General features: G+C 40.7%; 1 protein-coding gene across 1 annotated transcript in view; it reads left to right on the forward strand.

Moving 5' to 3' along the window:
• LOC132398452 (V-type proton ATPase subunit S1-like) overlaps positions 1 to 27,812 on the forward strand; it is a 56,861-nt gene that overhangs the window by 17,977 nt on the left and 11,072 nt on the right. Inside the window, exons 5-8 of the mRNA XM_059977919.1 lie at positions 4,004 to 4,185; positions 8,761 to 8,801; positions 19,986 to 20,071; positions 26,188 to 26,429. Of these exons, the coding sequence (XP_059833902.1) occupies positions 4,004 to 4,185; positions 8,761 to 8,801; positions 19,986 to 20,071; positions 26,188 to 26,429 (551 nt within the window). The remainder of the gene's footprint in view (positions 1 to 4,003; positions 4,186 to 8,760; positions 8,802 to 19,985; positions 20,072 to 26,187; positions 26,430 to 27,812) is intronic.

Raw genomic sequence — 27,812 nt, forward strand, 5'->3', positions numbered from 1 at the left:
CCGCCTAACACACAATTTCAGTGCTTCATGCTTATGATTGTACTACTACAAAATAGCGTTAGATGGTGCTATATTTCTTACAATTACAAAAATATCAATTCTTCAGAAGTATTTCATTGGCCGTAAAATATGTTGATCCTGAAAGGCATGTGAAAAGTGAAATATAACATTTTTATTTTCTTTCTGAAAGTTTCTTTTAATTAGCTAATTACCCTAAGACCCCTTGATTATGCTTTTCACTATTTCTTATTTTTGGTTTTCTATTCTTACTCTACTTTTTCTTAATGAAGGTACTATTAAATGAGAATTACAACTTATTATTTTATTCTCATTCTTCTAAATATATCATGCTTTCTGTAATGCCTATTCAAATAAACAACACTAACTAGCTACTACACATGAATGAGTTTGGATGAAGAATCAGACGAAGATGCATCAGATTACAATCTATATTAAATTGGCCCATTTTATAAACTTAATTTATTAGCTTGAGTTCCACTTTCTTTCACTTAGTTTGGCATGACCAACATACAGTGGTATATAGAACATATAACATAGAATAGTACAGCACAGTACAGGACCTTCGGCCCACAATATTGTGCCGATCCTTAAACCCTGCCTCCCATATAACCCCCCACCTTAAATTCTTCTATATAAATGTCTAGTAGTCTCATAAATTTCACTATTGTATCTGCCTCCACCACTGACTCAGGCAGTGCATTCCACGCACCAACCACTCTCTGAGTAAAAAACCTTCCTCTTGAACTTCCCACCCTTTACCTTAAACCATGTTCTCTTGTATTGAGTAGTGGTGCCCTGGGGAAGGGGCACTGGCTGTTCACTCTATCTATTCCTCTTAATATCTTGTATACCTCTATCATGTCTCCTCTCATCCTCCTTCTGTCCAGAGAGTAAAGCCCTAGCTCCCTTATCTCTGATCATAATCCATTCTCTCTAAACCAGGCAGCATCCTGGTAAATCTCCTCTTTACCCTTTCCAATGCTTCCACATTCTTCCTATAATGAGGCGACCAGAACTGGACACAGTACTCCAAGTGTGACCTAACCAGAGTTTTATAGAGCTCCATCATTACCTCATGACTCTTAAACTCTATCCCTCGACTTATGAAAGCTAACACCCTATAAGCTTTCTTAACTATCCTGTCTACCTGTGAGGCAACTTTCAGGGATCTGTGGACATGTACCCTGAAAGCTCTGCTCCTCTGCTCCTCCACACTCCAAAGTATCCTGCCATTTACTTTGTACTCTGCCTTGGTGTTTGTTCTTCCAAAGAGTACCACCTCACACTTCTCCAGGTTGAACTCCATCTGCCACTTCTCAGCCCACTTCTGTATCCCATCAATGTCTCTCTGCAATCTTCAATAATCCTGTACACTATCCACAGTACCACCAACCTTTGTGTCGTCTGCAAACTTGCCAGCCCACCCTTCTACCCCACATCCAGGTCGTTAATAAAAATGATGAAAAGTAGAGGTCCCAGAACAGATTCTTGTGGGACACAACCCTCCAATCCGAATGTACTCCCTCCACCACAACCCTCTGCTTTCTGCACGCAAACCGATTCTGAATCCACCTGGCCAAACTTCCCTGGATCCCATGCCTTCTGACTTTCTGAATAAGCCTACTGTGTGGAACCTTGTCAAATGCCTTACTAAAATCCATGTAGATCACATCTACTGCACTAACCGTATCTATATGCCTGGTCAAATACCGAAGAGAAGTATTCATTGAGGACCTCGCTCATTTCCACAGCCTCCGGGCACATCTTCCCATCTTTATCTCTAATCGGTCCTACCTTCACTCCTGTCATCCTTTTGTTCCTCACATGATTGAAGAATGCCTTGGGGTTTTCCTTTACTCTACTCACCAAGGCCTTCTCATGCCCCCTTCTTGCTTACTTCAGCCCCTTCTTAAGCTCATTTCTTGCTACCTTGTATTCCTCAATAGACCCATCTGATCCTTGCTTCCTAAACCTCATGTATGCTGCCTTCTTCCACCTGACTGGATTTTCCACCTCACTTGTCACCCATGGTTCCTTCACCCTACCATTCTTTATCTTCCTCACCGGCACAAATTTATCCCTAACATCCTGCAAGAGATCCCTAAATATCGACCACATGTCCATAGTACAATTCCCTGCAAATGCATCATCCCAATTCACACCTGCAAGTTCTAGCCTTATAGCCTCATAATTTGCCCTTCTTCAATTAAAAATTTTCCTGTCGTCTCTGATTCTATCCTTTTCCATGATAATGCTAAAGGCCAGGGTACGGTAGTCGCTGTCCCCCAGATGCTCACTCACTCGAGAGATCTGTGACCTGATCCAGTTTGTTACTTAATGATAGATCTAGTATGGCATTCCCCCTACTTGGCCTAACAACATACTGCGACAGGAATCCATCCTGGACACACATAAGAAACTCTGCCCCATCTAAACCATTGAAATTAATCATGTGCCAATCAATATTAGGGAAGTTAAAGTCACCCATGATAACAACCCTGTTATTTTAGCACCTTTCCAAAATCTGCCTCCCAATCTGCTCCTTGGTATCTCTGCTGCTACCAGGGGGCCTATAGAATACTCCCAATAGAGTAACCACTCCCTCCTGTTCCTGACTTCCACCCATTCTGACTCAAAAGAGGATCCTACTACATTACCCACCCTTTCTGTAGCTGTAATAGTATCCCTAACCAGTATTGCCACTCCTCCTCCCCTTTCCCCCCTCTCTATCCCTTTTAAAGCACTGAAACACAGGAATATTGAGAATCCATTCCTGCCCTGGTGCCAGCCAAGTCTCTGTAATGGCCACTACATCATACTTCCATGTATGTATCCAAGCTCTCAGTTCATCACCTTTGTTCCTGATGCTTCTTGCATTGAATTACACTCATTTTAGCCCTTCTACCTTACTACCTTTACACCCTTTATTCTGCTTCTCTTTCCTCAAAGCCTCTCTATATGTTAGATCTGGCTTTACTCCATGCACTTTATTCACTGTTCTATCGCTCCGGGTCCCATGCCCCTTGCAAATTAGTTTAAACTCTCCCGAGCCATGCAAAGATATTGCTCCCCCTCGCGTTCAGGTGCAAACCATCCAATCTGTGCAGATCCCACCTTCCCCAGAAGAGATCCCAATGGTCCAAAAATCTAAAACCCTGCCCCCTGCACCAACTCCTCAGCCACGCATTCAATTGCCATCTTTTCCAATTCTTACCATCACTATCACGTAGCACTGGCAGCAATCCTGAGAATGCCACCTTTGAGGTCCTGTTCTTCAGACTTCTACCTAGTTCCCAAAACGCACACTTCAGGACCTCATCCCTCTTCCTGCCTATGTCGTTGGTACCAACATGTATCACAACTTCTGGTTGCTTTTCCTCTCATACCAGAATGTCGTACACCTGGTCAGTGACATCCCGGACCCTGGCACCCAGGAGACAACAAACCATGTGGGTGTCCTTCTCACGTCCATAAAATCTCCTGTCAGCTCCCCTGACTATAGAGTCTCCAATGATGACAGCTCTCTTCTTCTCTGTCCCACCCTTCTGCACCACAGAGTCAGACAGTGCCGGAGGCCCTGCCACCATGGCTCACCCCTGTTCGGCTGTCCCTGCCAACAGTATCCAGGACGGTTTCCCCCCTCTGACTGTCACAATTGTGTATAATGCACAAATATTTATAATAATAATGCCATTGGTCAGCTGAACAAAACAAAATCTAACTGGTCCATCTTTGAAATTGATGTGTTTTTATTTTAATGGAATTTCAGGATATCTTCCATTTTTTTTGTTTTCCTTACAAATATAAAACCAAACATTTCTGAACAAATACCACTTTCAGATATTAGCGTGCTAGGTTCATTTCACTCCTTTTCTTACACCTATGTTAAAATAGGATCAAGTAATAAATGTTTGTTTATTGTATGTTTTCCTTAAGTTTCTAGGTGAAGTGAGAAAGAAGTCATGCTTTATTTTCTTTCCAGCAATTCCTTGACACCTCAAACTCATCCGTGGTTCTACCAGCAGTTGACTGGAGGGCAATAAAACACCTAAAAGAAAGTTTTAATTGGACCAAAGTTCTAATTGGCCATGATCAGGAGAAAGAACTGAAAGTGGATCCTTCAAAGCAAAATCTGATTGTAATAAACTTAGAACCAGTTGACAGGTATGTGTTATAATAATTAAGCTTATGTGCATTTTACGTTGGCATTAACATTTTAACTTAATGAAACATCTGACTATTATATCAATTTCATAAATTCAATCATCGTTCAAAGATCAAAGTAAATTTTTTCATTAAAAATATATGTCACCATATACAATCCTGAGATTCATTTTCTTGCATTACAAAATAAATCAAAGAAACTCAATAGAATCAATACAAAACCACACCCAGTTTTGAATTGTGCAAATACAAAAGAAATAATAACATAATAAATAAGCAATAATTATTCAGAACATGAGATGAAGAGTCCTTGAAAGTGAGACCAATGGGATCAATTCAGTGATGGGTCTAGTGAAGTTGAGTGAAGTTATACCCTCTAGTTTAAGAGCCTGATGGTTGATGGGTAATAACTGTTCCTGAACCTCATGGTATGGGTCTGAGGCTCCTGTATCTTCTTCCTGATGGCAGCAGTGAGAAGAGTGAATGGCTTAGAGTGGATGGTGGGGTCCATTATTACTGAAACTAAATGTTGAATTTGAATAAATTTGTACCTGCTGAATTCTGGGATGATGAACCAAATGAATTTTTTTTAAAATATCTGCTTCCAATTCATGACCATCAATAGATAACAATGGTAAACTTAGAGATGGAATAAAGCAGACACATAATTGATAGAATTCACAACATTTACCTAAATTTTTAGTCCCTCCCTTAACCTATTTAGCCCAATGAATTTGCTCCACTATTTGATCATGGCTAAACCATTTCCTTCTAAATCCCTTTCTCCTGCCTTCTCTGCATAACCTTCCATGCCTTGACATCAAAAATCTATCAACCCCTGCCTTAAATATTCCCAATGACCTGGCCTCTACAGCTTCCTGTGGCAATGAATTCCACAGATTCACCAGAAATGGATGCCCCTTTATTCTGAGGTTGTGCCCTTTGGTCCTAGACTCCCCCACAGTAGGAAACATCCTTTCCACATCTACTCTATCTGGGCCTTTTGATATTTGATAGTTTTCATTGAAATCACCCCTCATTCTTCTGAATTCCAGAGAGGACTGGCCCAGAGCCATCAAATGCTCCTTATATGTTAAGCCTTTCAATCCCAGAATCGTTTTCTTGAACCTCCTTTGAATCGTCTCCAATGTCAACACACCTTCTCTTAGATAAGGGGTCCAAAAGTTTTCGGTACTCCAAGTGAGGCTCAACAGTGTCTTATAAAGCCTCAGCATTATATCCTTGTTTTTACATTCTAGTCCTCGCGAAATGAATGCTAACATTGCATTTGCCTTCCTCACCACCTACTCCATCTGCAAGTTAACCTTTAGGGGATTCTGCACGAGGATTCTCTGGTCCTTTTGCACCTTGGACTTTTGAATATTCTCCCTGTTTAGACAATAGTCTATGCTTTTATTCCTTTCCTACCAGCGTGCATGAGCATACACTTCCTGGCACTGTATTCCATCTGCCTCTTCTTGTCCATCCTGCTAATCTCTCTAAATTCTTCTGCAGCCTTCCTGCTTCCTCAATAGTACCTGGCCATCTACCTATCTTCATATTGTTTACAAACTTGGCCACAGAGCCATCAACTCCTTCATCCAAATCATTGACATATAATGTAAAAAGAAGCTATCCTAATACTAACCCCTGTAGACACTAGTCACTGGCCGCCAATCAGAAAAAACTCTCTGCCTCCTGCCAATCAACCTAAGCTCTATCCATGCTAATATCTTTCCTATGATACCATGAGCTTTTATCTTGTTAAGCAGTCTCATGTGCGGCACTTTGTTAAATGCCTTCTGAAAATCAAAGTACAAAACATTTACCAATTCCCCTTTGTTGATCATGCTTTTTATTTCTTCAAAGAATTACAACAGATTTTTCAGGCAAGATTTTCCCTTAAGGAAACCATGCTGACTTTGGTCTATTTTGCCATGTGTCTCCAAGTCCCCTGAAACCTTATCCTTAATTAACAATCAAATACAGTACCTTTCCAACCTCTGAGGTCAAGCTAACAGGCCTATAATTTTCTTTCATCTGCTTCCCTCCCTTTATAAAGAGTGGACTGACATTTGCAATTTTCCAGTCCTCTGAAGCATGTCAGAATCCAGTGATTTTTGAAAGATCATTACTAATACATCCACAACCTCTTTCAGAACCCAGTGGTATAGTCCATCTGGTCCAATGACTTATCTACCTAGACCAGATCAGATGAACTACAGGCAACATAATCTCTTAGTTGTCAATGTCTGTCCTAAAATACTCACAATATATATATCTAAAATTGAAAAATATACAATTTTCAAGCTTTGCTACCATGCACCATCATTGACCCTACATCAGAAATGAATTTTCTTTTCCACATTTCAAGTTGATAGGCTTCTTCTTTGTTGGTGCTTTTTTATTTGAAGTTACAGTATAGATGTTGCTGCCTTTGGGCTTTCATCCTGCATGGTAAATCTAATGAGGGCCTACTGTGCAGATTTCTCTCTATGATTACAATTTGCTGCTATACTCATGTGATAACCTGCCGGGCTTTTCTGGGCTACTTTGAACAGCCCATAAATCATATATTTTCCTTTCTTCATCCACATTCTGCAATTTAGTCACTTTCCTTTAAATGCAATTGATTTTGTGTTAATTGTATAATCTCCAGTCAGCACATTGACTAGAATGTTTCTCATCATTATTTAACAAATTAAATGAATGAACAGTTTCTTTATTAATACTAGTTTCTATGTACTCATTCAGCATCAAAACATATTAAGCAAATATATATATCTCTAAGAAGGACCGTTACAAGTATAATCATAACCAATATTAATATTAATTGTGCACTAGAATTATAGTAAGTAAAGATTTTATTCAGAATCTTCCTCTGATCTGGAATAATACTGGAATCTTTCTAATATAAACTATTAATTTTTTTTAAGTTCTGAAAATGCAAATATAAACAGTTCTTTTGTTAGATTCATAAAAATATGTCATTTCCACATCCATTACATTTCATTTGAGCCCTGTGTCTGTATTTGAAATGCTTACTTTAAAAATGTGTCATATAAGTTCATACAAATGTAATTTAATAGATATATTAATATAGAAACATAGAAAACATATGGCACAATATAGGCCCTTTGGCCCACAAAGCTGTGCCGAACATGTCCTTATTTTAGAAATTACCTAAGGTTACCTAGCCCTCTATTTTTCTGAGCTCTAAGTACCTATCCAGGAGTCTCTTAAAAGACCCTATCGTATCCACCTCCACCACTGTCGTCGGCAGCCCATTCCATGCACTCACCACTCTTTGCATAAAAAACATACCCCTGACATCTCCCCTGTTTCTACTTCCAAGCACCTTAAAACTGTGCCCTCTCATGCTCGCCATTCCAGACCCAGGAAAAAGCCTCTGACTATCCACACAATCATCTTATACACCTCTAAAAGGTTACCTCTCATTCACCATCACTCCAAGGAAAAAAGGCTGGATTCACTCAACCTATTTGTATCAGGCATGCTCCCCAATCCAGGCAGCATCCTTGTAAATCTCCTTTGCACGCTTTCTATGGTAATGTTGTAGACCCCACTTGGAGTACTGTGCTGAGTTCTGGTCGCCTCACTAGAGGAAGGCTGTGAAAACCATTAATATATATAATTGATATGTATGTGTTATAAAATTAATAGATAATAATAATTAATAGATGTATTTTAATACAAGATCTACTGTTTCTGTTAATGAGATAATTATATTGGCAATGGAGAAAATGGGACTTACAAATAGTCTTGATGTGTGCCAGGAATTTACAGACTGGTTTGGTGGGACCTGCAAAATGCAACCTGCTTGAAATGATAGATGGAAATATATTGAACTCCAACCTTTTTATTCTCATTAAAAGAACATAAATTTATATGCTTCTATATGATATATCAATGCATTCTCTTTTTATAATCAACTGAATTATTTGCCTTTGTTATTAAGTTACAGGTGTCATTTACAATAATAAGTCATCAGTTCAATGGAGTATCCAAAATGACATGAGAAAAATATTTATACCACTCAAAACAAAGATTTATTTATTTTGCAACTCATGGCAAAACTCACTTCTTTTGCTTTGGGGAGAAAGTGTAAAAAGTCCCTTCATGATTTTTTTATAAGATATATTTCCAAATGCTTATCTACCTCCACAGAAAATCATAATTCTGACTGACCATAAGGATTTCCATGAAGATATTTCAAAAATGCAATTTTATTTAGGTGAAAAGAAAAAAAGGAATGGAGAACTTCATAATAAAATTATTTTTCATGATTCTATTGTTGGAAAGAGCATAGGGATCTCAAAAACTCTTTGTAAGGTCAGCTTGTAGCATACTTGAATGAATTCTTCACTATGATCCCCAATGACTAATAACAAAATGAGGTAATTTCATATGTACAGTTTTTAATAATTAAAAATTAGTTATTGCTTTAAAAATATAACAAAAAAGTGCAACTCAACAATTGATACATTAGATTTTTTATGATTATTGTAGTACTATACATGTGTCAAAAATGATTTTCTCTGTCTTAATGAATAGGGTGAATAACTTGAAAACAGCACAGTGTCTAACCAACAACGGTAAGACTAGCAATGATTTTGTTACTTTCTCTTGGCTAAGACTAAGCATTTTGCTATTGCTGGTCTAGTAGTTTGATAGGTCAAAATTCAACTGGACACTATAAATATTGTGTATTTTGATGTTAAGTGGAATGGATTGGACTAGAAATTGGATTATGTGCAACCATGTTTTTCCATACTGCATGCTGAAATAGGAATTATTTGTGAAGAAAAATTGAGGCCTGTTGGTCCTGGCTTTTATGCTGTGGTACCACTTCCCGGATGATAGCAGCTGGAACAGTTTGTGGTTGGGGTGACTTGGGTCCCCAATGACCCTTTGGGTCCTTTTTACACACCTGTCTTTGTAAATCTCCTGAATAGTGGGAAGTTCACATCTACTGATGTGCTGGGCTGTCTCTGCAGAGTGTTGTGATTGATGGATGTACAGTTCCTATATCAGACAGTGATGTAGCCAGTCAGGATGCTCTCAATTGTGCCCCTGTAGAAAGTTCTTAGGATTTGGGGGTCCATACCAAACTTCTTCGACAGTCTGAGGTGAAAGAGGCGCTGTTGTGATTCTTTCACCACACAGCCGGTATATACAGACCACGAGAGATCCTTGGTGATGTGTATGCCGAGGAACCTGAAGCTGTTCACCCATTAAACCCCAGATGCATTGATGTCAATAGGGGTTAGCATATCTCCATTCATCCTGTAGTCCACAACCAAATCCTTTGTTTTTGCGACAATGAGGGAGAGATTGTTTTCTTGATATCACCATGTCAAGGTGATGACTTCTTTGTAGGCTGTCTCATTATTATTTGAAATTAGACCAATCAGTGTAGCATTGTCAGAAAATATAATGAGCAGCTTGGAGCTGTGAATGGCAACACCATTATGAATATTCAGAGAATAAAGGAGGAGGCTTAGGACACAGCTCTGAGGGGTACATGTTGAAGGTTAGATGGGCAGAGGTGAGGGAGCCCGCTCTTACCACCTGCCGACGATCTGACAGGACGTCCAGGATCCAGCTACACAAGGCAGGGAGAAGTCTGATTGCTCTGACTTGCATGTGGATGATTTAGAAAACCAATCATTAGGTGTTAATGTTTACGTCAAAGATACGGTGAGCTATAATAAAATTGACCGAGAAGGTTTTGGATAGAAATGAAGTTGTGCAGTATATTTTCTAAAACTTGTCAGTTTTAACTTAGACTGTGGTAAAATTTGCTGCGTTACTCAGTTCTTTCTAATGGAAAGAAGTAAGTACTGAAATGTGTTTAAAGCAGTACAAATTATTTAAAGGTTAATTACTTACTGACATAACTCTTTGTCCACGTTGGAAAAAGTTAGTAACATCTACCGCTTTGGAGTTAAATGGGTAAACCATTTCCTGCCAAAGATTAAATAATCTGATTTTATCTTATGTTTATAAATAACTAGAAAATAGATATTATTGTTCCACTTGTTGCCTTTGGAATGTGTTTTGCTCTAATATGGATATTGTAAGAAAGATCAGAGCACCCACTGGTTTCAACTGGTTGCCACTGGTTAATATTGAGTTACATTTTTCTTTGCATTTTCAGTTGAGGTGATAGGGTTGTAGAGTATGAGACACAGGGCATGGAAACAGGCTCTTCATCCCACTGAGTCAGTGTCTGGAAACAGGCTCTTCATCCCAATGAGTCAGTGTACGGAAACAGACTCTTCATCCCACTGAGTCAGTGTACGGAAACAGACTCTTCATCCCACTGAGTCAGTGTCTGGAAACAGGCTCTTCATCCCAATGAGTCAGTGTACGGAAACAGACTCTTCATCCCACTGAGTCAGTGTACGGAAACAGACTCTTCATCCCACTGAGTCAGTGTACGGAAACAGACTCTTCATCCCACTGAGTCAGTGTATGGAAACAGGCTCTTCATCCCACTGAGTCAGTGTATGGAAACTGGCTCTTCATCCCACTGAGTCAGTGTATGGAAACAGGCTCTTCATCCCAATGAGTCAGTGTATGGAAACAGGCTCTTCATCCCACTGAGTCAGTGTACGGAAACAGGCTGTTCATCCCACTGAATCAGTGTCTGGAAACAAGCTCTTCATCCTACTGAGTCAGTGTACAGAAACAGGCTCTTCATCCTACTGAGTCAGTGTATGGAAACAGGAACTTCATCCCACTGAATCAGTGTCTGGAAACAAGCACTTCATCCTACTGAGTCAGTGTACAGAAACAGGCTCTTCATCCTACTGAGTCAGTGTATGGAAACAGGAACTTCATCCCACTGAGTCTGTGTATGGAAACAAGCTCTTCATCCCACTGAATCAGTGTACAGAAACAGACTCTTCATCCTACTGAGTCAGTGTATGGAAACAGGGCCTTCATCCCACTGAGTCTGTGTCTGGAAACAAGCTCTTCATCCTACTGAGTCAGTGTACAGAAACAGGCTCTTCATCCTACTGAGTCAGTGTATGGAAACAGGCTCTTCATCCTACTGAGTCAGTGTATGGAAACAGGAACTTCATCCCACTGAATCAGTGTCTGGAAACAAGCTCTTCATCCTACTGAGTCAGTGTACAGAAACAGGCTCTTCATCCAACTGAGTCAGTGTATGGAAACAGGCTCTTCATCCTACTGAGTCAGTGTACAGAAACAGACTCTTCATCCTACTGAGTCAGTGTATGGAAACAGGGCCTTGATCCCACTGAGTCTGTGTATGGAAACAGGATCTTCATCCCACTGAGTCTGTGTATGGATACAGGCTCTTCATCCCACTGAGTCAGTGTACAGAAACAGGCTCTTCATCCCATTGAGTCAATGTAGGGAAACAGGCTCTTCATCCCATTGAGACAGTGTCTGGAAAGAAGCTCTTCATCCCACTGAGTCAGTGTATGGAAACAGGATCTTCATCCCATTGAGTCAGTGTATGGAAACAGGAACTTCATCCCTATGAGTCAGTGTATGGAAACAGGAACTTCATCCCTATGAGTCAGTGTATGGAAACTGGCTCTGCATCCCACTGAGTCGGTGTACCGAAACAGGATCATCATCCCAATGAGTCAGTGTATGGAAACAGGCTCTTCATCCCACTGAGTCAGTGTACGGAAACAGGCTCTGAATCCCTATGTGTCAGTGTATTTAAACTGTCTCTTCATCCCACTGAGTCAGTGTACAGAAACAGGATCTTCATCCCAACGAGTCAGTGTACGGAAACAGGCTGTTCATCCCACTGAGTCAGTATATGGAAACAGGATCTTCATCCCACTGAGTCAGTGTCTGAAAACAAGCTCTTCATCCCACTGTGTCAGTGTATGGAAACAGGATCTTCATCCCACTGAGTCAGTGTCTGAAAACAAGCTCTTCATCCCACTGTGTCAGTGTACGGAAGCAAGCTCTTCAAACCACTGTGTCAGTGTCTGGAAACAGGCTCTTCATCCCACTGTGTCAGTGCATGGAAGCAGGATCTTCATCCCACTGTGTCAGTGTACGGAAACAAGCTCTTCATCCCACTGTGTCTGTATACAGAAACAGGATCTTCATCCCACTGAGTCAGTGTACAGAACCAGGCTCTTCATCCCACTGAGTCTGTGTACAGAAACAGGCTCTTCATCCCACTGAGTCAGTGTAGGGAAACAGGCTCTTCATCCCACTGAGTCAGTGTCTGAAAACAAGCTCTTCATCCCACTGTGTCAGTGTACGGAAGCAAGCTCTTCAAACCACTGTGTCAGTGTCTGGAAACAGGCTCTTCATCCCACTGTGTCAGTGCATGGAAGCAGGATCTTCATCCCACTGTGTCAGTGTAGGGAAACAGGCTCTTCATCCCACTGTGTCTGTATACAGAAACAGGATCTTCATCCCACTGAGTCTGTGTACAGAAACAGGCTCTTCATCCCACTGAGTCAGTGTAGGGAAACAGGCTCTTCATCCCACTGAGTCTGTGTACAGAAACAGGATCTTCATCCCACTGAGTCAGTGTAATGAAACAGGCAGTTCATCCCACTGAGTCAGTGTACAGAACCAGGCTCTTCATCCCATTGAGTCAGTGTCGGGAAACAGGCTGTTCATCCCACTGAGTCGCTGTATGGAAAAAGTCTCTTCATCCCACTGAGTCAGTGTACAGAAACAGGCTCTGAATCCCTATGAGTCAGTGTATTTAAACTGTCTGTTCATCCCACTGAGTCAGTGTACAGAAACAGGCTCTTCATCCCACTGAGTGAGTGTATAGAAACAGGCTCTTCATCCCACTGAGTCAGTGTACAGAAACAGGCTCTGAATCCCTATGTGTCAGTGTATTTAAACTGTCTGTTCATCCCACTGAGTCAGTGTACAGAAACAGGCTCTTCATCCCACTGTGTCAGTGTATGGAAACAGGATCTTCATCCCACTGAGTCAGTGTCTGAAAACAAGCTCTTCAAACCACTGTGTCAGTGTCTGGAAACAGGCTCTTCATCCCACTGTGTCAGTGCATGGAAGCAGGATCTTCATCCCACTGTGTCAGTGTACGGAAACAAGCTCTTCATCCCACTGTGTCTGTAAACAGAACCAGGCTCTTCATCCCATTGAGTCAGTGTACGGAAACAGGCTGTTCATCCCAGTGAGTCGGTGTATGGAAAAAGTCTCTTCATCCCACTGAGTCAGTGTACGGAAACAGGCTCTTCATCCCATTGAGTCAATGTACGGAAACAGGCTCCGCATCCCTATGAGTCAGTGTATGGAAACTGGCTCTTCAACCCACTGAGTCTGTGTATGGAAACAGGATCTTCATCCCACTGAGTCAGTGTATGGAAACAAGCTCTTCATCCGACTGAGTCAGTGTACAGAAACAGGATCGTAATACCATTGAGTCACTGTACAGAAACAGGCTCTTCATCCCACTGAGTCAGTGTATGGAAACAGGCTCTTCATCCCACTCAGTCAGTGTCTGGAAACAAGCTCTTCATCGCACTGTGTCAGTGTACGGAAGCAAGCTCTTCAAACCACTGTGTCAGTGTCTGGAAACAGGCTCTTCATCGCACTGAGTCAGTGTATGGAAACAAGCTCTTCATCCCACTGTATCAGTGTACGGAAGCAAGCTCTTCAAACCACTGTGTCTGTATACAGAAACAGGATCTTCATCCCACTGAGTCAGTGTACAGTAAAAGGCTCTTCATCCCACTGAGTCAGTGTACGGAAACAGGCAGTTCATCCCACTGAGTCAGTGTACGGAAACAGGCTGTTCATCCCACTGAGTCAGTGTACGGAAACAGGCTCTTCATCCCACTGAGTCACTGTACAGAAACAGGCTCTTCATCCCACTGAGTTACTGTAAAGAAGCATAATCTTTATCCCACTGAGTCAGTGTACAGAACCAGACTCTTCATCCCACTGAGTCAGTGTACAGAAACAGGCTCTTCACCCCACTGAGTCAGTGTATGGAAACAGGCTCTTCATCACATTGAGTCAGTGTAGGGAAACAGGCTCTTCATCCCATTGAGTCAATGTACAGAAACAGGCTCTGCATCCCTATGAGTCAGTGTATAGAAACTGGCTCTTCATCCCACTGAGTCAGTGTACGGAAATAGGCTCTTCATCCTATTGAGTCAGTGTACAGAAACAGGATCTTCATCCCACTGAGTCACTGTACAGAAACAGGCTCTCCATCCGACTGAGTTACTGTAAAGAAACATAATCTTTATCCCACTGAGTCAGTGTACAGAACCAGGCTGTTCATCCCATTGAGTCAGTGTAGGGAAACAGGCTCTTCATCCCACTGAGTCAGTGTCTGGAAAGAAGCTCTTCATCCCACTGAGTCAGTGTACAGAAACAGCCTCTTCATCCCACTGAGTCAGTGTACAGAACCAGGCTCTTCATCGCACTGAGTCACTGAACAGAAACAGGCTCTTCATCCCACTGAGTTACTGTAAAGAAGCATAATCTTTATCCCACTGAGTCAGTGTACAGAACCAGGCTCTTCATTCCACTGTGTCAGTGCATGGAAACAGGATCTTCATCCCAACGAGTCAGTGTATGGAAACAGGCTCTTCATCCCACTGAGTCAGTGTACAGAACCAGGCTCTTCATCCCATTGAGTCAGTGTATGGAAACAGGCTCTTCATCCCACTGAGTCAGTGTCTGGAAAGAAGCTCTTCATCCCACTGAGTCAGTGTACAGAAACAGCCTCTTCATCCCACTGAGTCAGTGTACGGAAACAGTATCTTCATCCCACTGATTCAGTGTACAGAAACAGGCTCTTCATTCCACTGTGTCAGTGCATGGAAACAGGATCTTCATCCCAACGAGTCAGTATACAGAAACAGGATCTTCATCCCAACGAGTCAGTATACAGAACCAGGCTCTTCATCCCACTGAGTCACTGAACAGAAACAGGCTCTTCATCCCACTGAGTTACTGTAAAGAAGCATAATCTTTATCCCACTGAGTCAGTGTACAGAACCAGGCTCTTCATCACATTGAGTCAGTGTAGAGAAACAGGCTCTTCATCCCATTGAGTCAATGTATGGAAACAGGCTCTGCATCCCATTGAGACAGTGTCTGGAAAGAAGCTCTTCATCCCACTGAGTCAGTGTACAGAACCAGCCTCTTCATCCCACTGAGTCAGTGTACGGAAACAGGCTCTTCATCCCATTGAGACAGTGTATGGAAACAGGCTCTTCATCCCACTGTGTCAGTGTATGGAAACAGGCTCTTCATCCCTCTGAGTCAGTGTACGGATACAGGCTCTTCATCCCACTGAGTGAGTGTACAGAACCAGCCTCTTCATCCCACTGAGTCAGTGTACGGAAACAGGCTCTTCATCCCATTGAGACAGTGTATGGAAACAGGCTCTTCATCCCACTGTGTCAGTGTATGGAAACAGGCTCTTCATCCCTCTGAGTCAGTGTACGGATACAGGCTCTTCATCCCACTGAGTGAGTGTATAGAAACAGGCTCTTCATCTCCCCGTGTCAGTGCATGGAAACAGGATCTTCATCCCACTGTGTCAGTGTATGGAAACAGGCTCTTCATCCCACTGAATCAGTGTACAGAAACAGGATCTTCATCCCAACGAGTCAGTGTACGGAAACAGGCTGTTCATCCCACTGAGTCAGTATATGGAAACAGGATCTTCATCCCACTGAGTCAGTGTCTGGAAACAAGCTCTTCATCCCACTGTGTCAGTGTACGGAAGCAAGCTCTTCAAACCACTGTGTCAGTGTCTGGAAACAGGCTCTTCATCCCACTGTGTCAGTGTACGGAAACAGGCTCTTCATCCCACTGAGTCAGTGTACAGAAACAGGCTCTTCATCCCATTGAGTCAGTGTACGGAAACAGGCTCTTCATCCCACTGAGTCAGTGTATGGAAACAGGATCTTCATCCCACTGTGTCACTGTATGGAAAAATGCTCTTCATCCCACTGAGTCACTGTACAGAAACAGGCTCTTCATCCCACTGAGTCTGTGTACAGAAACAGGATCTTCACCCCACTGAGTCAGTGTACAGAACCAGGCTCTTCATCACATTGAGTCAGTGTATGGAAACAGGCTCTTCATCCCACTGACTCAGTGTATGGAAACAGGCTCTTCATCCCACTGAATCAGTGTACAGAAACAGGATCTTCATCCCAACGAGTCAGTGTACGGAAACAGGCTGTTCATCCCACTGAGTCAGTATATGGAAACAGGATCTTCATCCCACTGAGTCAGTGTCTGGAAACAAGCTCTTCAAACCACTGTGTCAGTGTCTGGAAACAGGCTCTTCATCCCACTGTGTCTGTATACAGAAACAGGATCTTCATCCCACTGAGTCAGTGTACGGAAACAGGCTCTTCATCCCATTGAGTCAGTGTAGGGAAACAGGCTCTTCATCCCACTGAGTCGCTGTATGGAAAAAGTCTCTTCATCCCACTGAGTCAGTGTACAGAAACAGGCTCTTCATCCCACTGAGTCAGTGTACGGAAACAGGCAGTTCATCCCACTGAGTCAGTGTACGGAAACAGGCTGTTCATCCCACTGAGTCAGTGTACGGAAACAGGCTCTTCATCCCACTGAGTCAGTGTACAGAAACAGGATCTTCATCCCACTGTGTCACTGTATGGAAAAATGCTCTTCATCCCACTGAGTCACTGTACAGAAACAGGCTCTTCATCCCACTGAGTTACTGTAAAGAAGCATAATCTTTATCCCACTGAGTCAGTGTACAGAACCAGGCTCTTCATCCCACTGAGTCTGTGTACAGAAACAGGATCTTTATCCCACTGAGTCAGTGTACAGAACCAGGCTCTTCATCCCACTGTGTCAGTGTACAGAAACAGGCTCTTCATCACACTGAGTCTGTGTACAGAAACAGGATCTTCATCCCACTGAGTCAGTGTACAGAACCAGGCTCTTCATCCCACTGTGTCAGTGTACAGAAACAGGCTCTTCATCACATTGAATCAGTGTAGGGAAACAGGCTCTTCATCCCATTGAGTCAATGTACAGAAACAGGCTCTGCATCCCTATGAGTCAGTGTATAGAAACTGGCTCTTCATCCCACTGAGTCAGTGTACGGAAACAGGCTCTTCATCCCACTGAGTCAGTATACAGAAACAGGCTCTTCATCCCATTGAGTCAGTGTAGGGAAACAGGCTCTGCATCCCTATGAGTCAGTGTATGGAAACTGGCTCTTCATCCCACTGAGTCAGTGTACAGAACCAGGCTCTTCATCCCACTGAGTCAGTGTACAGAAACAGGCTCTTCATCCCACTGAGTCAGTGTACAGAACCAGGCTCTTCATCCCACTGTGTCAGTGTACAGAACCAGGCTCTTCATCACATTGAGTCAGTGTAGGGAAACAGGCTCTTCATCCCATTGAGTCAATGTACAGAAACAGGCTCTTCATCCCACTGAGTCAGTGTACGGAAACAGGCTCTTCATCCCACTGAGTCAGTATACAGAAACAGGCTCTTCATCCCATTGAGTCAGTGTAGGGAAACAGGCTCTGCATCCCTATGAGTCAGTGTACGGAAACAGGCTCTTCATCCCACTGAGTCAGTGTACAGAACCAGGCTCTTCATCCCATTGAGTCAGTGTAGGGAAACAGGCTCTTCATCCCACTGAGTCAGTGTACGGAAACAGGCTGTTCATCCCACTGAGTCAGTGTACGGAAACAGGCAGTTCATCCCACTGAGTCAGTGTACGGAAACAGTATCTTTATCCCACTGATTCAGTGTACAGAAACAGGGTCTTCATTCCACTGTGTCAGTGCATGGAAACAGGATCTTCATCCCAACGAGTCAGTGTATGGAAACAGCCTCTTCATCCCACTGAGTCACTGTACAGAAACAGGCTCTTCATCCCACTGAGTTACTGTAAAGAAGCATAATCTTTATCCCACTGAGTCAGTGTACAGAACCAGGCTCTTCATCCCACTGAGTCTGTGTACAGAAACAGGATCTTCATCCCACTGTGTCAGTGTATGGAAACAGCCTCTTCACCCCACTGAGTCAGTGTACAGAACCAGGCTCTTCATCACATTGAGTCAATGTACAGAAACAGGCTCTGTATCCCTATGAGTCAGTGTATAGAAACTGGCTCTTCATCCCACTGAGTCAGTGTACGGAAATAGGCTCTTCATCCCATTGAGTCAGTGTACAGAAACAGGATCTTCATCCCACTGAGTCAGTATACAGAAACAGGCTCTTCATCCCATTGAGTCAGTGTAGGGAAACAGGCTCTGCATCCCTATGAATCAGTTTATGGAAACTGGCTCTTCATCCCACTGAAGTCAGTGCATGGAAACAGGATCTTCATCCCAACGAGTCAGTGTATGGAAACAGGCTCTTCATCCCACTGAGTCAGTGTACAGAAACAGGCTCTTCATCCCACTGTGTCAGTGCATGGAAACAGCCTCTTCACCCCACTGAGTCAGTGTACAGAACCAGGCTCTTCATCCCATTGAGTCAGTGTAGGGAAACAGGCTCTTCATCCCATTGAGTCAATGTACAGAAACAGGCTCTGCATCCCTATGAGTCAGTGTATAGAAACTGGCTCTTCATCCCACTGAGTCAGTGTACGGAAACAGGATCTTCATCCCACTGAGTCACTGTACAGAAACAGGCTCTCCACCCGACTGAGTTACTGTAAAGAAACATAATCTTTATCCCACTGAGTCAGTGTACAGATCCAGGCTCTTCATCCCATTGAGTCAGTGTAGGGAAACAGGCTCCTCATCCCACTGAGTCAGTGTCTGGAAAGAAGCTCTTCATCCCACTGAGTCAGTGTACAGAAACAGCCCCTTCATCCCACTGAGTCAGTGTACGGAAACAGGCTCTTCATCCCACTGTGTCAGTGTACGGAAACAGGCTCTTCATCCCACTGAGTCAGTGTACAGAAACAGGATCTTCATCCCACTGAGTCAGTGTACAGAAACAGGATCTTCATCCCACTGAGTCAGTGTATGGAAACAGTATCTTCATCCCACTGTGTCAGTGTATGGAAACAGGCTCTTCATTCCACTGAGACATTGCTGGCCATCAACAGCCCTCTCCCCCCTGTATACTTTACAGTCCTCTGCCACCTTGCAATACACCTTTTGTAGATTATGTGTCTTCCAGAGTGATTGAAGAGCTGAGTGTTTGCTTCCTCTTGTTTTGCATTCTGTGAAGGAATTTGAGTAATCGTAGGAATTTAAGCAAGTCATCCACACTGATCTGCAATCTTTCTACTCATAAATTGCACCTCCCCTAGGATAATAAAACCTAAAATCACATATCAAACACTTACATTGCTCAACTCTTGTGTCCCAATGGCTGTTATTCAATTAACGCCTAGGATCTGGTGACAAAAGTTCAATGTTTCTTCACATGAAAGAAGAGATTGTGTTGTAAGAGTACAGTGAATGAAGAGCACAATTCTTATTACATTATGGTCATTAAAAATATGAACAATACTTAACAAAACCATTTAAAAATGGTTTTGAAAATTATATAGATACACTAATATTAGGCTTCTAGTGCAGCATAACATATTTTAATAAGCTATTTCTCAAGTTCAGAATTCATTTTGGGCCTGTGCTAACATTCAATCATCCTGTTAAAATAATAGTAAATCTCCTTTGAGTGCATATTCATTCAATAACCAAACCAGAATTTATTCCTCTCATGTTGCTGAGCCAAATGTATTTTGAATGTGCTGTGATCGGCTGATGTTTCTTAAAATGTGCATGTTTTGACCTTCATGTTATTTCAATCTAGATAGAGTAATTGGGATGACAATTAATACTCTGAAAAAGAAAGGACTTCAGTTTTCTGGCATTTACACAGCTTTAAGACCTTCTGTGGTGAGTGATAAAATTAAACCCAGATTCTGTGTTCTTATGCCACGTCTTGCATCTGACCATTTGGCTATATGTAGTTTATATGATCTTTATTACATGTTTTTTTCTTACAGTCCATTTTCAAATTTTATCCAATGGCAAATGTTATTATTGCCTTATTACTTGCTTGTTTTCCTTGTAAACATAATATTCCCTGGTAACCTGTTTAAGAATCACAGCAAAGTGACATTGAAACAAGTGACTAATTGTTGGCAAACCAACAGCATCAATAATAAAATGACCTGTATTCCTATTTTTAAGAATAACAGAAGTTATTCGATCCATCCTTGGTTACTTTAGACCTAGAAGAAGATTACAAAAGCTTCATAACAATGGCTAGCTTTCTCTTATGACTCCAAGATATTGACTCCACTGCTTAACCATGCAGCCTTTACACTTACTAATTATTCTTTATGGAAAAGTAACCACAACATTAAAAATGAATGCATTAGAGATTCATCTACTGTTTGTCTTCCATTCAATATTACCTTGCCTACCTTTTTCTTCAGCAGTATTCTCTTGCAGTTTTCCTATATTCCCTGATTTCTAAATATATAGAACTCTATCAATGTTTGTCCTGAATAATATATAGTTATTTAGCTTCCACTACCCTTTTAAGTGCAGAATTCCAAATATTCACAACCCACATCTTGTGGGTTGGCTCCTCAGGCCATCTGTGGTGAGAATGTTCCAGTTTGGGGCCTGGAAAATGAAAATGGCCAATACATTAGGGGTGTTATGCATGAAAGTGTAAAGAGACTGGACTGAGAGAGAAATAATAGATACAGAGTAGGAAGAAATAAGATCTGTGGGATGAGAATGTGTGAAATAATGAGCCTGTCAGGATAATCATGTTCGGGGAGAAGGTAAAAGTGTGATAGTGGAATTGGAGTACTGTGAGGCTAATAGCTGTAGAGGGAAGATCTCCTGAGAAAGTGAGGTCAGTGTGAGGATCAAGATTCAGAGGGTGATATGAAAAGGTATCTGAGAGGAGATAGCTTTTGTGAGCTGGAGGTCAGTTTGACGAATGACAACAGCATCACTCTTGACAGTAGATCTGAAGATAGCATTGGGGTTAGTCTTTACTGTGTAAAATACTACAAGTTCAGGGAGTAGTAGATTTGAATGAGAGGGGGTAGTGGTAAAATTGAGACAATCTAAACCCTCTGGTAATTAGCAGTGACTAGATATAAGTTCCACAATGTGGGGTGAGAATCCAAAGCCAAAGAAATAGGGATGAAGACAAAGGTGAAGAAAAGGTCAGTATCAAATCTTGGAATTCATTAAGGCAATGCTGTAGTGGGGTGAAACTAAGGTCTGTTTTAAACACTAATTGTTTAGGCTAGGATCAGAGAAGGGAGGATTGACAGTAATAATGAAAAATACAGCAAAGGATGAAAATTTGAGGACAAATAATGCTGGAGGCAAGTAAAGTGGAGGAAAGTTGTGAAGAGTGTTATTTGAATTGAGGAACTGCTGAAACTTGCAATGTTTGAAGTCTGAAAAAGGGAAGGAAGTTTTTATTCAAATATCTAATGTGATGAAAGATGAAGTACCTCTGCAAAGTAGAACAGCCCTTAAATAGAGGGAGTCAAAAAGAAGGTAGGAGTACGCATATGATGGGACATGAAACTCTGCTTGGATCACAGAATGGTTTGAGAAATATTTGGTAGTTCAAATATGCCTGTAAATGCATCTGAAATGTGAAGGGTTGAATTTCAGTTTTATTCCAAGTGGAATTAGTTTCAATCTGAGATATTGTGAAGGAAAAAGATGGGGCTGTGGAAGCGAGCTTTGTCAGCACCTCATCAAAGACAAGAAGAGAAATTGAAACTATGAACAGTTGACATGGTAAAACAGAACTTTCTGCCAAAGACAACCAGAAAGAATATGTTAATGTCAAAAATCTGAACAGAAATTACTACAAACACTCATCCAGTAAAGTAGCACTGTTCTACACAGTATTATGTCACCCTTGGTGGAACTTGCAACTATTACTAATGTTTGCACAAAGCATTCATTCAATTGATAAAGGAATTTATCTATTTGGCACTAGTTGTTAAATTTCCATTTTATCCTTGCAACAGAAATTAATGTTTTATAATTTTTGAATAACAAATATAATAAATGCTGGAAATGTTCTAGCATTAAAAGTGATTGACGTGAATTATTCATTCCCACTCCATTGGTATCCATATTTTTTTTACAAAGTGGCTTTTAAAATTGCTAATGTTGTTTTTGTTTCTTTAAGCTTTCCCAGTGTATTAAGTTACCTGTTAAAAATGATGATATTCAAACATGTTTGTATTTTAACAAGCTTGGACAATGTGCCTCGCAAAATTTGTTCTAAAGTACAAACACTACAATATTATGAGCTTTTTTCTAAGGGTACACATTATAAATACACTTGCCACTGCTATATGAAATGTCCATTATGTTAAGGATCTTTTAATGATGGGGTGCACAATTGACATAAAATAATTTAAAAGGATCTTGTCAATGAGCTATATAGGACAGTACAGTTTGACTTTCAATTAATGCCTTTGAAGATGTGCAAATGGGCTTGCTAAATAATAACTTTACGATGACTGAAAAATGCCAGTAAATGACCAGTTCTGACTCAAAGGGCTTGATGGTAATAGTCTGTTCATTCTGAATAGATTTAAAATGTACTTCCTTACTTTGTATTATTTTGCATTTATCTACATTGAAGCCCACCCACTGTTCATCAGTCCATCAGTTTCATTTCACAGCACCCTCTTAATATTGTAGATCTGCTTTGTAGCAATCCCAGATCTTTGTGGAGTCATTACATTTTTCTGTTGTCTCTATGAAGCATTTTTATGATTATATAACAGGCTTTTACAGTTCTCTGAAATCTGTTTGCACTGTTGGTGACCATTTCCTATTCACCATCACAACCTAATTCCTGCTACTGAATTTGAAAATCTAGTAGTTTCAGAGTCTGGCAACTCTTCTTGGCTAAGTTTCTAACATCTATTTTCCTTCTGTATCAAGCAACTAAACTCTTGGTTAATGTTATTTAAACCTAGGTTAACCGTTAGCTGAAGTAACACTTTCTTGTAAAGTATTTTGACTGCATTTAGTAATTCTGCTGTTACATCAAGTGTGTTTCTTAGGAACTAAAGATGAGAATGAATATGTTAAAATATTTTGACAGGATTTAATGCAGACAGGATTTCTTATTACAAAGAGAATTTGAAGTTGGTTATTTATCTTAATCAAACATTAAAACTGGCAGTCAAATGATCATAAATGAATTTAAAACATTACATGTTAGAAACTCAGCTGGTAAGGCGGTAACGGGAGTTGGATTTGATTTTTCTGGTTGTTGTTATTTTGACGGAAGTGGGGAAAAGAGAAAAAATATGTCTCGTAGCAGTGAGGGTGAGGAAGGGCTGGATAAGACGAAGGAACTATCTTTGAAAAGGGTTACCATGGGGATAAGGTGTCATGGAAGACATAAGTGTGAGAGCTCAAATAAGGAAGTTACAGATAAAGGGAAGATAAACAAAGGATAACGAAAGTTATGAAGTGCAGAGAAGCAGGAAATTCCGAGAAGGACAGGTATTGCCAATGGAGAGAAAACCATTGAGCCAATGTTTCAGATGGAAGACCAATCACAAACAAAAGAGAATCTGCAGATGCTGGAAATCCAAGCAATACACACAAAATGCTGGAGGATCTCAGCAGACCAGGAGACATTTATGGAAAAGTGTACAGTTGACGTTTTGGTGGAGGCCTTCACCAGGACTCATTACAAATGGAAGACCTGTTGCAGTACTGGCCAGAAATGATACAAATAGGAAAAAGAAGTTACTTGAAGTTGTGGAGTATGGAAATAGCAGCACTCCCAGGCAGATGATGTGATATTCCTCAAGTATATGTGGGCTCCATTAAAACTGTGTAGAAGGCTAGAGGCCAATAATAGGCCAGAGTTGGATGGAGAGTTAAAAATGGCAGGTAGCAGAATGCTCAGAGTCACCCATGCAGACTAAATACAGGCACTCAACAAAACAATCATTTTGCATTTTATTTCTCCAGTGAACACTGTGCACACTGCACTAGACTGGAAGAAATGTAAGGGTTTCATGTGGAAGGGCTTTTTGGTCGCTGGATAATGTAGTAATAGGAAAACAAATCTTCTCCCAAGTTGCAGTTCTCTTTCAGACCGCATCATATTTTCCCCCAGGATTTCCCTGTATTTTGTTGCATTCATTTTACTCTCCACCTTCACAAGCCTTCCAGGGCCTGCTGCAGTGAAGCATCCACACAGCATAATGTAGCCACCACCATGTTTCATGTTGTGTTTTTGACAATGTGTGGTGTTCAGTTTACACCAAATGTAGCATTTAGTCTGATGCCAGAAAGCTCAATTTTGGTTTTATTAGATCATAGAACTTTCTTCCAGCTGACTTCAGAGTCTCCCACATGCCTTCTGGCAAACTCTAGCCAAGATTTCATGTGAGTTTTTTTCAACAGTGACTTTCTATTTGCCATTCTCCCATAAAGCTGTGACTTGTGAAGCACCTGGGTAACAGTTGTTTCTCCCACCTCAGCCACTGAAGCTTGTAACTCCTCCAGAATTCTCATAGGTCTCTTGGTGAGCTTCCTTCACAGTTACTCAGTTTTTTGAGTAAGTCCTGTTCTAGTCAGATTTGTAGTTGTGCCATATTCTTTCTGTTTCTTGATGATTGACTTAACTGTACTGCAAGGGATACTCAGTGACTTGGAAATTTTCTTGTATCCTTCTCTTGACTAGTGCTTTTCAATAAACTTTTCGCAGAGTTGCTTGGATTGTTTGTTTGTCTTCATGGTGTAGTTTTTTGTCAAGATATTGACTCACTAGCAGCTGGACCTTCCAGATCCAGGTGTATTTTTACTACAATCAAGAGAAACACCTTGACTGCACACAGGTCTCCAAAAACAGATCTCCATTTGACTAATTATGTGACTTCTAAAACCAATTGGCTGCACCAGTGAGGATTTTGTGTGTCATATCATAGGGAGGTGAATACTTAAGCTATCAATTATTTTGTCTTTTATGTATGTAATTAATTTAGATCAATTTGTAGAGATCTGTTCTCACTTTGACATGGAGTTTTTTTTCCATTGATCAGTATTAAAAATGCCAAATTAAATCCATTGTGATTCAATGTTATAAAACAATAAATCCTGAAAACTTCCAAGGTGGGTCAATACTTTTTATGGGCACTGTGCACTGTATATGGTCTTCATTGCAAGGATGAAGTCTCAGATCATCAGCTAAGGATATTTCCTTGGTTGTAGATTTCCCTTTGTTTTAACTATATCCTGCTGCTTTGGTATCATTTGCAAGTTTATAAATCTTACTTTTCAACACCAGAATCCAAATATTCACATAAGCAAAGCAATGAAGAAAATTGGTCACTGTGTATATTTGTTGGAATTACTCAGACTAGTTGTTTGAGGAACCATTTCCAATCCCTGTTCTTGATCTTATGGTGAACTTGTTACCCAGAATATGGCTCACCCTTATTGAATAGCTTATTATGGCCTCTTGAAAATAAAGATATGTTACAAATATTGCCACTCTTGACCATGCCATTGTTAGGGGCTGGCACAGATGATGTCGATGGATTTGCCTCCCTTAAGTTTCTGTGCAACTGTCATGTACTGTCTTAGCTGCAGTTGCAAGGCCATCAACTGATTTAACTTTGCCACAGGGAAAATAGTGCTACCTCCATCCCCAAAGCAGACACTAAAGCACTATAGATATTAACCTCATTTGTTCCTCCTGGTAGTGAAGCATTTACACTGAATGCTTAACACCATAACTGGGATCAAAATAAAATGCCTTGTATTGCTCTAAGGCTGTCTTAAATTGGCTACATTAAGGTAATTACAATAACTGATGTTTTATAATGTTTCTGAATCAAGCATGTGGACCATGTAGGGTTTACTTTATTTCAGGATTACTTGCACAATTTTGGAATATCAATGAATTAGTCATGGGTTGCATTAACAAATTGTGCTTGTCTTTATCTGCTTTGTCTAACATTCTCCTTTCAATCTTTCAGGTTATTAGCAGCCATACTGAGAGAATGATTCATACTGGACGGCGATTGAAAGCCATGGATACAGATAGTTCTGTTTCCTACCCACCACTGAATGTGACAAATGGCACAGACACCTGCATTCTCTTTTATGCTACCAGCCTGCAGCTAAAGGTCAATGGAACGTTGATTGATCTCACCAATGAAACCTTTATTTCCCGTTCAGTGAACACCAGGAGTTCTATATGTTCAACCACCAATGCCACGTAAGTGGAAGAAATTGCAGTACTAAAGCTAAATCAGCTCTCTTATGCCAAATTGATTTCTTTAATAAAAGTGATAGGTTATATATGGTTTAGATACCTGTTGTTTCAACTCTAAACTCTCTGATGTTTATTTTAACCAGGGTCATTGTAAAATTGTAGGTTTGTTGATTCATATTTTTCTCCTGTATACTAAAGTCTCAAGGTTTGGTGGCTGTTCTGTAAGTGAGATATTTCTGTTGTGAACTTAAGAGAATGCCAAAGCTTAGTTTCTCTAAATTAATCATAGGGCTTATGTTATCAAATAGTGATGATAACTATTAGATGAGGTGTAGTGATTATTTATCTAGACATGGATGGTGCATTTCTGGAACCTGTGGGGGAGATGAGCAACAGGTTCACGTTCCACTTAATGTGAAAAATATGTACTGGAGCCCTGAACTTTCTGTGCTGTAATGGGCATATTAAGCTGGTATTATGTGCTGGGCTAATACATGCTCTCAACATTGTATACATCTTACACAAGGGGACAGTTCATAAGGATTGAGATTCAATGTGTGATGGTTGATTCTGAACTTAAAGTGTTCAGAAACTATGAGCCACTTAATTCCTTAAACCTATTCTACTCTTCATGGAAATGGTAAATGATATATAACCCAATTTCTGTTAAAAATTGATGTAATGTTCTTTTGGTTGAAAAAAAACAATCAGAGATCTAAAATTAATAGATGACACAGAGATTTCTAAACTTCCTTACTTTGTTACCTGAACACTCTTAAAAAGCTCAGATTTAGTTTCAAAAAATTACACCACCAGGTAGTATATTTGTTTTTGTAATCTATAACATGTTTCCTTTGAAAAGTTTGATAAAATTGCTTTCTAATTTTCTGAGTTCTACAGAATGAAGCCTTAGTTTGTATTAAATATCCTTCCAATTTAAACTTTAGACCCCTATTATTCAGAACCTATGCACGCCATCCTAAAAACTGATATGGCATATCTTTTCTAAGGTATGGTGCATAGAGATGTAGTCTAACAAAGATTTTGCTTGGATTCAGCGTAATTTCTACTCATTTTCTCTTTTGATCTAGAGGTCAGAATTCCATTAACTTTTTGATAATTAATGGATCATATATGTGGTCTCAAGTTGTTTGCATTTTAAGATTTTCATCATTTAAAAAGTACAGTTCAATCCAGTGACTTCACAATTGCCAAATTTGAAGCAACTTTTGTTGATGAACTTGACTCATTCATATCACTTTGTAATATAATGCTTCTATCTAGTCTGATTTTGTTATGATCTGCCTTTATGACTTTTATTGACTTTGATATGATGCTTTCTTTTGCATGACCAAAGTAATCTTTACCGGCATGTTTAGCCTCTAA

Source organism: Hypanus sabinus, chromosome 8 (genome assembly GCF_030144855.1).
Source record: "Hypanus sabinus isolate sHypSab1 chromosome 8, sHypSab1.hap1, whole genome shotgun sequence".
NCBI classification, from domain to species: Eukaryota; Metazoa; Chordata; class Chondrichthyes; order Myliobatiformes; family Dasyatidae; genus Hypanus; species Hypanus sabinus.